Source organism: Elgaria multicarinata, chromosome 2 (assembly GCF_023053635.1).
Source record: "Elgaria multicarinata webbii isolate HBS135686 ecotype San Diego chromosome 2, rElgMul1.1.pri, whole genome shotgun sequence".
Classification (NCBI taxonomy): Eukaryota; Metazoa; Chordata; class Lepidosauria; order Squamata; family Anguidae; genus Elgaria; species Elgaria multicarinata.
The window spans coordinates 44,124,013-44,136,400 of record NC_086172.1 but is presented as its reverse complement, the minus strand read 5'-3'; the positions used below and the strand labels follow the sequence as shown (position 1 = coordinate 44,136,400).

The window sequence follows — 12,388 nt, the reverse complement described above, 5'->3', positions numbered from 1 at the left end:
GAATGGTCTTAATTTTGTGAAGCGCCCAGAGACCTTCGGCTATTGGGCAGTATAGAAATGCAATAAATAAATAAATAAATAAATAAATATCAACCAAACATCTATAAGAAAATACCATAAATTACCTTTGCTTTATAGTTGATATTCATTTTGATTATGTATGCTTGACAAAAGCACCACCAAAACTGGAGTGCAAAACTTGCTTAAAATTAACACCTTTTTATTCTGGCTTTATTTTAAAATTGTATTTTTTTTCTGTTTGGAGATTAGTTCTGCCTTTGGACATATATACAAAGCTTGAATTGCTGCAATACATTATACATTACAATACACAATTTAAGAAATCACTTGCAATATTATGAAACAGCATCTATAATGGGATCTTATGAAAAGGAAATAATTATAGCAACCAGGAAAAAAGAAATCACTATAGTCCTTGCAATGGTTTAACATGAAGTAATTAAATAAAAATGTGGTGCATAGCATTAAGAATATTTGCTATGTGATTTAATTTAGACCATTCAGTAACACAGATAGCTTTGAAATAAATCCAGTTGCAGTGGAACTTTAAAGACAAAACTGTGGATGGTGATTTTTTAACTTCTGTATTTTATATATTAGTGGCACAATCCGATGTATGTTTAAACAGAAAAAAGTCCTATAGCATGTTCTACAGCATTGGTGGCTAGGGCATACTGAGAACTGTAGGGCTGCTTTTTTTGTCTAAACATGCATAGGATTGCACCATAGGTTACTGAGGAATGCATTTTCTTTATTGGACAGAATCCCAAGGGCTACATCGGTACGGAGGACAGGGTTAATGGTTTTCACTTCCAGCTGCATCCCCTTGCACCATTGTGAATCACACTCTGGAGACTTCCCCAACCTTTTGGGTTGTGTGATGGGTTGCAGTAGGGAAAGGGATTGGAAAAACCCTGGTACATTGTAACATGTATGATACTGCAGATAGCTCATTTTCTTCCCATCCTATAGTGAAATTCGCAGACTCAATGGCCATCTCTGAAGAACTAAAAGCAGAGAAAGCAAGGGAGAAAAGGCTACATACAATATATTCTTAGCTGGAAGCTGGAAGCAGGAAGATCCTGTAGACAGATACAACTTGCTCTATACATTCATATTCTTTAAAATAACATAATTCATTTCTTATATTGCTGGGGAACATGGTTGGGAGGGTGCTGTTGCACCATGTCCTGCTTGTTCAGCCCTGGCCGATGGCTGGTTGGCCACTGTGTGAAGAGAGTGATGGACTAGATGGACCCTTGGTCTGATCCAGCATGGCACTTATGTTCTTATATTCTAAGGTTGAAGCCCAACGCATATTTATTTAGAAGTAAATGCCATTGACTTAAGTGGGGACTAAGGCCATGGCTAGACCAGGCCTATATCCAGTGATTGTCCCGGAATCATCCCTGTGCATCCAAATGACACACAGGGGATCCCGGGAGCAGGCAGGGATGACCCCTCCATTTGCCTGGGATAATCCTTACGTCTAGTTAATGCCTAAGTGAACAGACATGAGAGAATCTTTTTAATTGAGCTTTAAATTAGTTGCATTTTGACTTAAGTGTTTTCAAGAGATGCATAATAGAAACAGGTTTGTTGTGTGGCAGTAATACTGACCTGATACCCAATCAACTGCAATGCCACGGATTCCGTTGATTCCTATTCCATTTGTGATGACATTTCTAAAATAAGAGCCATCTGGCTTGATTTTGCGTATTGCATTCTGAGACCGGACTCGGTTGCCGAAGTCACACCAGTAAATGAAACCAGAAGGCATGTGGACATCCACATGTAGGGCATTTCTCCCTGAAACATAATGAGTCAGGAAGCAGGTGGTTTATTTGTAAAGCAAAGTTTTATTTGATGCTTGTGATTTGTACTGTTTAGGTCAGGGATTGCTGTTGAACTCCAATTACTATCATCCTCGACCAGTGGCCATGCTGGCTGGGGCTGATAGGAGTTGGAGTTCAACATCTGGAAGGGCACAGTTCCCCAACCCGTCTGAGAATATGAAAAAATCAAGGTCAAACTATCATCTTCATTGTCAGCCTTACGTTACCAACCATTTTAACTAAGTTTAGGACCCATTTCTTCAGTTCCCATCTCTGATTTGGAATTGAAACGCTATTATTCTCTCCTCTGCTGCTTCCCTGTTCTCCATTCCAAATAACAATTGACCCATTTGCAAAAGTCCTCTGATTGGTCAATAGTTTCTCTGGCTTAACATTTGCATTCACTTTATGGTAGATGTTTAAATGATCAAAGAGCAGGATCCAACAGTGTTATTCTGCAAACCCAAATAGTGCTAGCGGAACGCCGCCAAATCTTTCTGTTGTGCAAGCGTTTGCCCATTACACCTACGCAGCCGGCTGCAACACGTTGCACAAGCATAATGCATAAGCAATGGTGAACAATTGCTTGTGCAGCTGTGCTTGTGCAAACATAACTTTTGTTGTGTTTTTGTTGTTCTTATCTTCCACATAGTTTGGAATCAAAGTGATTTTATTGGGATCCGCAGCTGGTTCACCCACACTTATTCATCAGCACTTGAGGGCTGTGAATGTGCTCATAGATATGGCATCGTAATAGACTTTCAAATCACAATAGTTTTCAGTGGAGTCAGCACATGCAGCTGCTATCAAAGGACATTTGCAAACCAGCCCCTGAGAAAAGGAAAGCACAGTGAATTGAAGCCCAGGGTATGATGCATAAACAATGAACCTTGTTAGAGCAGCAAATTCCACAGAGGTTTTCTCTCTTTTAGCTGATGTTAGTTGATTGACATGGCTCCCTAATTTGACAAAGGTCCATAATGCAGTCCAGTGAATGGAATTAAGCTGGTGTAGTGGCTTTGGTTATTTAATTCCAGCTTAATGCCCAGCTGGAATGGACTATAATGGAGAAAGAACCAGATCTGCCACTCAAATAACTCAATCAATTTAGGTGTGCTTGGTACACCTTTGTCAGGTGTAGTGGTTAGAATGTTGGACTGAGAAGATCCGGGTTCAAGTCCCCACTCGGCCATGAAGCCCATTGGGTGACTTGGGGCCAGTCACTGACTTTCAGCCTAACCTACTCACAGGGTTGTTGTGAAGATAAAATGGAGAGGAGGAGGATCATGTACACCACTGTGGACTCCTTAGAGGAAAAAGAGGGATATAAATGTAACAAATAAATAAATGCTCTCCTCCCCTTCTGGGGAATGGATAATTCCCCCAAAATACTTCAAAATGTTTCTACATAAGGTATTTAACATGTGACATCTATTTTAAAAGCCATTGCCCAACAACATGGAAAACCTCCATTTCAGTGTCAACAGGCAGCAAGAATGTCTATTGCTGATGTAGAAGCCCTCCATATTACAGTCTCCTTGTGTTGTACTGCCAAATCTTTGTCATTGACCTCCATGTCTGGCCCAAAACAATCATCTGTCCTTTGTTTCCATGTTCCAGTATTAGTTCCTTTGTGGATTTCTGTCTGTTTTCTCTTAGGCCATTTCTACACCTTTTTTTTCCTGGGATTGTCCCTGTGCCTCCAACTGACAACACACAGGGGATTCTGGGAGCAGGCAGGGATGATCCCTCCATTTTCCCGGGATAACCCTTAGGTGTAGAAAGGGCCTTAAATTGCTTTAAACCTAAATATTTCTGTATTTTTACAGAAATATTTATTCTGAAAATATTTCTGTACTTTACAAGAAGTACACGAAGAATTACCCATCTGCAACGGTAAGACACTAGGGCACAAAAGGATTTTGTTTATCTCCTATAAGCTTTACTTACCTCTTCCTGCCAAAGGGACCATTGCTTCAGAATGGTCAGACGTCTCTAAGCTAAATCCTTTAATTGCAGACAGCATGGAAACGATGACAAAGGAGCTGTATGGGGAGCAGGTCCTGTTATCAGGATTTAGCTGAAAGCCAGTAGCACACGCACAAGAGAAGAGGCCGCCAGGTACAGGCAGGCACAGGTGCTGACAACCCCCAATGTTGTTACTGCAGCCATTTGAGGAACCAGCCGACTCTAAAGTGGGAGAGAGACATCTAAACTGAAATCACCACCATGTTGCAATCACTCAGCAGCAAAAACAAGAAGATGCGTGTGTTTTTAAAGTGCAAATATCTCAACTTATAAATAAAAAAAAAACCACACATGCACCCCCACTAGATGGCAGTATATTTGGCAATGGTAAGGTCTAGAGTCGTGGTTATGGAATTCTCTTCTTAGGCAGGCCCACTTGGAATGCTCTCTCCCTATCTTTAGAAGATAGGCAAAAATCTTTTGGATCTGGATTTCTGAGCTATTGCCTTATGCTTCTTTGTTTTAAGTAAGTGAGATTTTACTTTAATGTTTCAACCTGATAATTCCATTGGATTTTATAGGTGCTCTGTTTTTTTGACTGTGAGGTGCCACACGAGTAAGGTGACCATATGGAAAGGAGGACAGGGATCCAATATTTTTTAACAGTTGCATAGAAAAGGAAATTTCAGCAGATGTCATATATATGCATGCAGCACCTGGTGAAATTCCAACTTCATCGTAACAGTTCAAGCTGCAGGAGCCCTGCCCTCTTTTGTATCTGATCACTCTAGTGTAGCTCCTGCAGCTTTAACTGTTGCGATGAAGAGGGAATTCACCAGATGCTGCATGCATACAAATGACACCTGCTGAAATTCCCTTTTCTATGCAACTGTTCAAGAAAAAGGAGCCCTGCCTTCCTTACACAAAAGCCTGAATTGGCTGGTTTTGTGGCATAAAGCTTTTAAAATAAAATTTAAAATTAAATAAATTCATGTCTAAATAAATATATCCCTGAAATAAAATGTTATTTGCTCCAACTGCTCCTGCTCAGTCTGGATGGCTACTCTGGCCCTAATTCAGACATTCGACCCTTTTTACTACACCGTTCATAAAACAGGATGTGAATTTGTTTTCTCTGGATTTTCTGTTTATTTAACACTGCCTATTCATAAAAGCGAGATATTTGGGGGCAGATAAATCAATGAGAAGTTCACTGAAAAGGCTTTCACAGGTCACATCATAGACTCACTGTCTCGGTAATACACTCGGAGACATTTCAATCCTGAAGTGTTGTCCCTCAGCACCACTTTGTTCGCTCCAGTGGACTTGTCCACCTGCTCAATGACCTCATAATCCCGGTCAGTGTAGTACAGAAAAGAACCATAGACAGCTACTCCCCACGGGTGAGAGAGGTGAACAACCACGGTCATCCGATTAGTGCCATCCACGTTCCCTCGTTCAATCTAAGAGATTAAGGATATTGAATATCACAAATGACAATTAAGTCAGAGCGCTCTGTACACTGATCATACGTCTGCAGTTAAAGGAGCATGTCAGGTTTGGAGGATTATTTCTCTTTCCCTGCCCCCCCCCCCCTTTCTATTACCCTGAACAATTTTCAGATGCACTCACTCATCCTCAAATAAAAAACATGTTGGGAACAATCCCATGCATGTTTAGACAGGAAAAAGTCCTAAAATGCCCAGCATTCTCCAGCTAGCCATCTTGGCTGGGAAATGCTGGAAGTTGTAGGACTTTTTTCTTGTCTATACATGCACAGGTTTGCACCTTTACGCAATATTCAGAGAAAGATGGTTATAGTTAACACTAGCTGAATCAGGGCCAGTTCTTTCATTACATTAAAAAAAACGTATAGTGTGTGCAGTATTTATTCACTTTTCTCCAGATTAAGGCCTATTTCTCCCACCTTTAGGTACTGTTATGGGAAGAAAATGGACCTCTAGGCTAACAAAGAGATTTTAAACACAAAACAGACAACGTGAAATAGCTGTGGGTTTAGATCTTGAGCTGTTGATGGCTGTTTTTTTAAAAAAGAAAAACACGATGTGAGCTTCGGCCCGACTGTCTTTATAGTGGCCACATCCAACTATCAAGATCTTCAAGCAGTTAACAATTACAATTCAAAGCCTTGTCAGCTACAGAAAAGCACCATTAAAGGATGCCAGTTATCTGCTTTTCATGCTAATCCGCACATCGAAGGCACGCAAGCTGGTCATACACGTACATAAAGTGGGCCTGTTTGCAAATGACATGACTTTTTGCATGACAAATTGAAAATCAGCAGATTGAAAATCAGAAATAACTTCACTGCTTATTGATCCTGTTACAAAGTACACTTTCATAAATCAGTGCTGGTCAATGTCAATCTATTTGCAGTTACACAAGCCAATTTGGAAAGGAAATTTCCCCTTGTGTGGGATAATAAGCTTTGGCGGCATTTGGGAGGGTTCACATCTCTTCTTCACGCCATGAACTATTTAAATTCAACTATCAGCCCTTGTACACACACACATTGGCTCTGTTCAGATGACACCTTAAACCACGGAGTTTAAGGCTTTTTTGTTAACAAAAAGGGGGTCTTCTGAACAGGGCCATTCACTCTGGCACTAAAAATGGAGTGCTGATAAGTTATCATGGGGCTCATCTACACCAAGCAGGATATTCCACAATGAAAGCTGTATATAAAAGGCAGGAGCTACACTACTGCTTTATAGTGGTATTGAAGTGCACTGCAGGATCTACAACAACAGGCCATGAGCAGCTACCCTCTAAAGGCCTTGATAAGGGCCAAACACAGTGACAGACCTAAGTGCATCTTGAGAACTAAGCAACTCAAGGCACTGCACTTACTTAGGAAAAACTGGCTCCTGATTAGTTTCCATTAACATCAGCGCTACATAATCCAGAATTTGCAGCACATAACTATTTCCAAAGCTTTAACTATTGGACAGTAACTAGCATTTACAACCCCGTTGAATACTGTGGGGCGAATCGTACAAAGGATTGCTGTTATGCTTTTTTTTAAACTCTGAAAAATCATTTTCTAAAAATTTGCTAGGCAAAATTTATGTATTATCAACTGCATACTGAATGTATGATCAGATTCAGCTCTTTCCACTAACTCTTAGGGCTCATCTACACTAAGCAGGATATTCCACTGTGAAAGTGGTATATAAAAGGCAGGAGCCACACTACTGCTTTATAGTGGTATTGAAGTGCACTGAACTGTTGGGGCCCATTGACACATACTATATACCGCTTTCACAGTGGACTATCCTGCTTGGTGTAGATGAGCCCTTAATCATCTCAGCATTCCTGCTTCAAAGCATGCAATTCCTCTGCTGTGTTAGGCTGCAGGATTCACACAGATAGACATAAGCATGTATGCTCATACATACCACTCCAGTGCTTGTGACCGGCCAGTACAGCTTTTGTTCCTTGATATCAAGGGTGATAAACTCTACATGGTCTAGATTACCAGTGAAGAGGGTTCTGATATCTGAGCCATCCATGTTTGCACTGGCAATCTTTGCTGGGACCCCACTGTCAGTTCCTTGGTCTGTCCAATACAGCTTCCTGCAACATATGTTATCTCAACAATCAAAAAAGCAGGTATGAGGAATGCCTGAGACTGTTCTCAGTAAATGAAGTGTGTATGGGGTTTGACTTTACAGCATGAGGTTGCAATCCTGTGTACACAAAGTAAGATCCAACAGGCACATTGGGACTTAAATCTGAGTAAGCATGCACAGAATTACATGCATAGGGATACACTAAGCAAACATGCATGGGGATGCAGTGTAAGAAATAATATTTTTCACTCAAGCTTATACAAACAGCTTGTTTTATTTTATAGGGCCTGTTCAGTCAACAGGCTGAGCCATGGTTAGGCTGCTAATTGCAGCAAATGGTTAGTGACTGTGTTTAAACAGTGATTATGTAGCCACCATGGTTAGGAATGGTTCACACGATACAGAAAGTCATAGTTCACATGACACTCTAAGCCATAATGTTTAGCTCAAAATGCTTAACCACTGTGGCTTACCATGTCATCTGAACAGGGTCATAGTAACACTGAGCTAACTGTAGAGCTGGAAGAAAATTCTGGCTGCATGAATGCTAAACTATGGTTTAATGTTACAAGAACAAGCCTCAGAGAGCCTTGGCATCATGTGGTTCCCCCACAAAAAGATCAGCAGCTTCCCCTTCAGTTTAGCATATCATCTGAGCGTAACACTTTGGTCAATCTTAATTATGGTTAGTTGAAACAATCCAGCTTCATAAACATTGGGCAGTATCTAATACTGCCACTGCACTGCCACTCATTCAGTGGCACCCGTTGAACCAATGCTAGCACAACAGGAAGAGAGTGCTTCTTAAACAAACTCCAGGAATGAGCCAAAACACTTGTTTCTGGAGTGGGGAGCTCCACTGATCTTTCTTGTTTCGTAGACTACCATTTCTCATTTCCAGTTGCTTCAGGAACTGCTAGCTTCCCGTTGCATTAGAGGTAGGTCTCCCTAGCCCATGGGCCGCATTGGATACTGCCCTAAATGCTGAAGTTGGGTTGCTTCAGTTAACTATAATTAAGATTAACCACACTTTGTCCAGGTTCAGATCAGATGAATCAGCAAGCTGCAGTTAATGTTCATGAGGCTTTTTGTTGTTTTGTTTAAATTTGTTGTATCCTAAAAGGGAAATATAAATGAACATAGAAGTTACTAGTCCACAAAAATGTTACTGCCCCCCTTGTCCACATCTAATGATGTTAATTATTTATAGCCTCAAAATAAATAAATAAATAAATAAATAATAAATAAATAAATAAAAGAGGGCAGGGGGAAACTAGGAGTTGATTTGTGTGTGGAAAGACTGTGAACTCTGTTCAGTTCTAGTAAAACAAATTCATGGGCTCAGAATTCCTTAATTCTAAGTGAATTTCTTCTGCATCTTGGAGTTGAAGCAAAAACACAAAGTAGGTTCTGCAAGCTGAGGACTGCCCACCCCAATCTAGATTATCTAGAAGGAGAAGGGAACAGCATGCCAGAGACAGTGGTAGGGCAAAGACTATATTTAATAATGCAAGCCCAGATAACTGAAACAAGTATACTGTGCAACAAACAATTCATATCATGGCTAAAGATGGACATAGGCGTTCGCAGCACATTTCCTTAGTATGTGCATCCAGTGAATTTAATTTATTTTTTAAAGGTTAACATTTATTGAATACTCAATCATAAAGGACATTATTTTTATTCATTTATTTATTAAACACCATAGACACTGATGCCCTACTCCATGTTCAGGTTGCCTGACCAGGGGAGGACCATTGCAGGTGAGAGGGAAAGGAATGAGGAGACACTCCTCAAGCCCCAGCATCAGTGGAGATTTTGGAGAGTCTTACGAGGCAATATTAGCCTTCGGGGGCCGTCTTCCTGGCCTCCTTGAAATATGGCTTTCAGCAGAGAGACATTATTACTTGAGACATTAGGGTGTGCCTGGGCACTCCCTGTACACCCCTTGCGCACGCCTATGTTCTGAGCATATACTAGGAGAACACCTTCTTAATTCCTGAGTACAAGTTCCTTCCACACACTTTATAACTGTCTCACTTTTATGATACTAATACAGTAAACATATCGCTAGTCTCATACTACACACCAAATATTAAACTATTGGAACAACCCACAACAACCCCACCCACAAATACTAAGTTTAACTTTATTTATGCAGCCAATAAATGTAATGTAAAGGCGTAACCTTTTGAAGAGTAAGTTTTTATAGCCAACCCCAAAGCCACCATAATTAGGATGAGAGCAGAATCAAAAAGCTAATGCAGAAGAGCAGTAACTAAAAACACTCTTAGACCGCAATCCTATGCAAATTTAGACAAAAAAAGTCTACAACTCTCACATTGCTGGGAGTTGTAAGGCTTTTTTCCTGTTTAAACACGCACAGCATTGCACCCTTAGAGAAGGGGGCAGGGCAGTGAAGTGGAGGATCATTCTGAAGTCCTGCCAGCTTGCAATGGTGGAGGCAGCAGACTTACCTTTTTCTTTTTTAAATTTCCTGGAAAATACCTATTCCAGCCAAAGGCTGATGTAGGTGAAGTGCCCGATCCTGGAGCTGTGTGCTGGAATGGTGTGCCTTCAATCCAGGGAATCTAAGGCTGCTTCTATCACAAGAACATCCCATTTCGGGGCCTGCAGAGCTTTATGAGGGTATACCTAGGGACCCTGGGGTGGATGTGCCCTCCCTGCTGGTGGAGGCACCCCTCTGCCCCCATCCTAATGCTTTCTAGCTAGCAAATATTGAGAGTTATAATTGCTCTGTGATATCGAAAGAAGTTGCCTTCAGGCCAACAAAACTTTCTTCCATGGAATGAGTTTAGGATCACGGAGCCAAGAAAATAAAACCTCAGTAAATCCAGAAACAATTTACTAACTCACCCTTGAACAGGATCAACAGTTAAACCAATTGGTCTTCCAGATCCTCTAGATGTACCATCGTTGGTAATCAGTGTTTTTCGGTAGATTACTTCACTATGAAGCTTCAGGACCTAGAGAACATACCAAGTTTGGTTATATGGTGCAAAAGTTAAGGTAGGCGCCCTAATTTACAATTTTCATGCTTTTTGGTGCACGGGTAAATTTGTATGCACCTTAACTAGGGTGTTAAATTGTATTTTTTTTTTACCCTAAAATTATTATCCTGAAGTTGTAATACTTACCTCAATGGATTGTGTGCCAGGGTTACTGTAGTACAGGTTTCCAGATATCCAATCTAAAGCCAGGCCCATTGGGGTCCCAATAACAGCAGCTGGAGCAAATACTGTCCTGTTTGTACCATCTGACTTCACTCTATGGATTTCACCCTTAAGATTGAGAAGAATTGAAAAGAAAACATCAAGACTTAGCACAAGCAAGAAAATCTTTCAGAGTTTTCTCCTAATATATGCATACTGAGACCCAGTACCTCCTTGAGGCCCAGTATTGGGGGAAATAAAGGATATAAATAAATATAATACTAATACTAATAACACAGAGTATACTGAGCTCTAGAAAGGAATATTTTGGTCCGTTACTAAAGAGCTATCAAAATAATGAAATAAAGCCCTCACACAGTGCAATAAGAACCTAAGAAGTGCCCTGATGCTGGATCAGACCAAGGGTCCATCTAGTCCTGCACTCTGTTCACACAGTGGCCAAGCAGCCATCGGCCAGGGATGAACAAGCAGGACATGGTGCAACAGCAGCCTCCCGGCCATGTTCCCCAGCAACTGGTGCACACAGGCTTATTGCCTCGAATACTGGAGACAGCACAAAACCATCAGGGCTAGTAGCCATTGATAGCCTTTGCCTCCAGGAATTTATCCAATCCCCTTTTAAAGCCATCCAGGTTGGTGGCCAACACTACATCTTGTGGTAGTGAGTTCCATAATTTAACTATGTGCTGTGTGAAGAAGTCCTTCCTTTTATTTGTCCTGGATCTCCCACCAATCAGTTTCATGGGGTGACCCCATTGGGTTCTAGTATTTTGAGAGAGGGAGAAAAATGTCCCTCTACACATGACTACACATCTCTACTCTATTCAGTAGTAAGTCCCATCCATCTCAATGGGACTTACTCCCAGATATGTGCAGAGGATTGCAGCCACAGTTTGATTTTTCCCATTTAGACTCCAGTCCGAAATAGAGATGTGGTAGAACAAGAAATCAGGGGAAGAAAGTTGGATGGAAAGGCAGGAAGGCATCCGGAAACATGGGTAATGAGCATGCTGAGATAATGCCTATATCAGCCTTCCCCACTTGGATCCTCCAGATGTTGTGGATTTCAACTCCCATCAGCCCCAGCCAGCATGGTCATTGGCCAGGGATGCTGGGAATTGTAGTCTAAAACCTCTGGTGGGGGAACCAAGTTATGAAGGTTGACCTATAGTATCAATTCCTTTCAGCAGTTTCACAAAGCCAAGTCTTTCCTGTCAGTAGCCATAGAAAATAATTGCATTTACTCACTGGATTTTCAACCCAGTAGATAACATGCTCTGTATCATCAAAGTCAACATCATATCCATTCTGAACACCTGCTATTGGAACCATGGCATCATTGGTCTTCTCCTCAGGATTCAGAGAAACACCATAAATGATGTTATCTCTTACAGCCATAAGGAACGGTTGTTCAACTGTAAAACAGCAACATAAGCAGCAACATTTTAGTCTTCCATGCTTCCTATAGATAACAAAACAAAATGCTGTGGTTTGTTAATTCCTGGAGGTATTTAAACTAAAAAAAACCCAAACCCTCAGAAATTTACATTGTGCTCAGCGAAACATATTTAGGAACATAGGAGGAACCTGTATACGAGGCCTGGCCCTTTGCCCACCTACCCCACTGTTATTTATTCTGACTAGAGCCAGATCTACACCAAGCAGGATATGACACAGTTTAAAAATGGTTTGAAAACTGTGTATGTAGTGTGTCCTGGGCCCCAACAGTTGTCAGTACTGTTAAAAACCGTTTTAAAGCAGTAGTGTAGTTCCTGCC

General features: G+C 41.1%; 1 protein-coding gene across 1 annotated transcript in view; it reads right to left on the bottom strand.

The window, feature by feature from the left end:
• Positions 1–12,388, bottom strand: part of LRP2 (LDL receptor related protein 2) — a 173,790-nt gene that overhangs the window by 65,341 nt on the left and 96,061 nt on the right. Inside the window, exons 33-39 of the mRNA XM_063118309.1 lie at positions 11,860–12,026; positions 10,576–10,719; positions 10,295–10,404; positions 7,244–7,421; positions 5,074–5,287; positions 3,807–4,046; positions 1,642–1,830 (exon numbers count right to left, since the gene is read on the bottom strand). Coding sequence (XP_062974379.1) covers positions 1,642–1,830; positions 3,807–4,046; positions 5,074–5,287; positions 7,244–7,421; positions 10,295–10,404; positions 10,576–10,719; positions 11,860–12,026 — 1,242 coding nt within the window. The remainder of the gene's footprint in view (positions 1–1,641; positions 1,831–3,806; positions 4,047–5,073; positions 5,288–7,243; positions 7,422–10,294; positions 10,405–10,575; positions 10,720–11,859; positions 12,027–12,388) is intronic.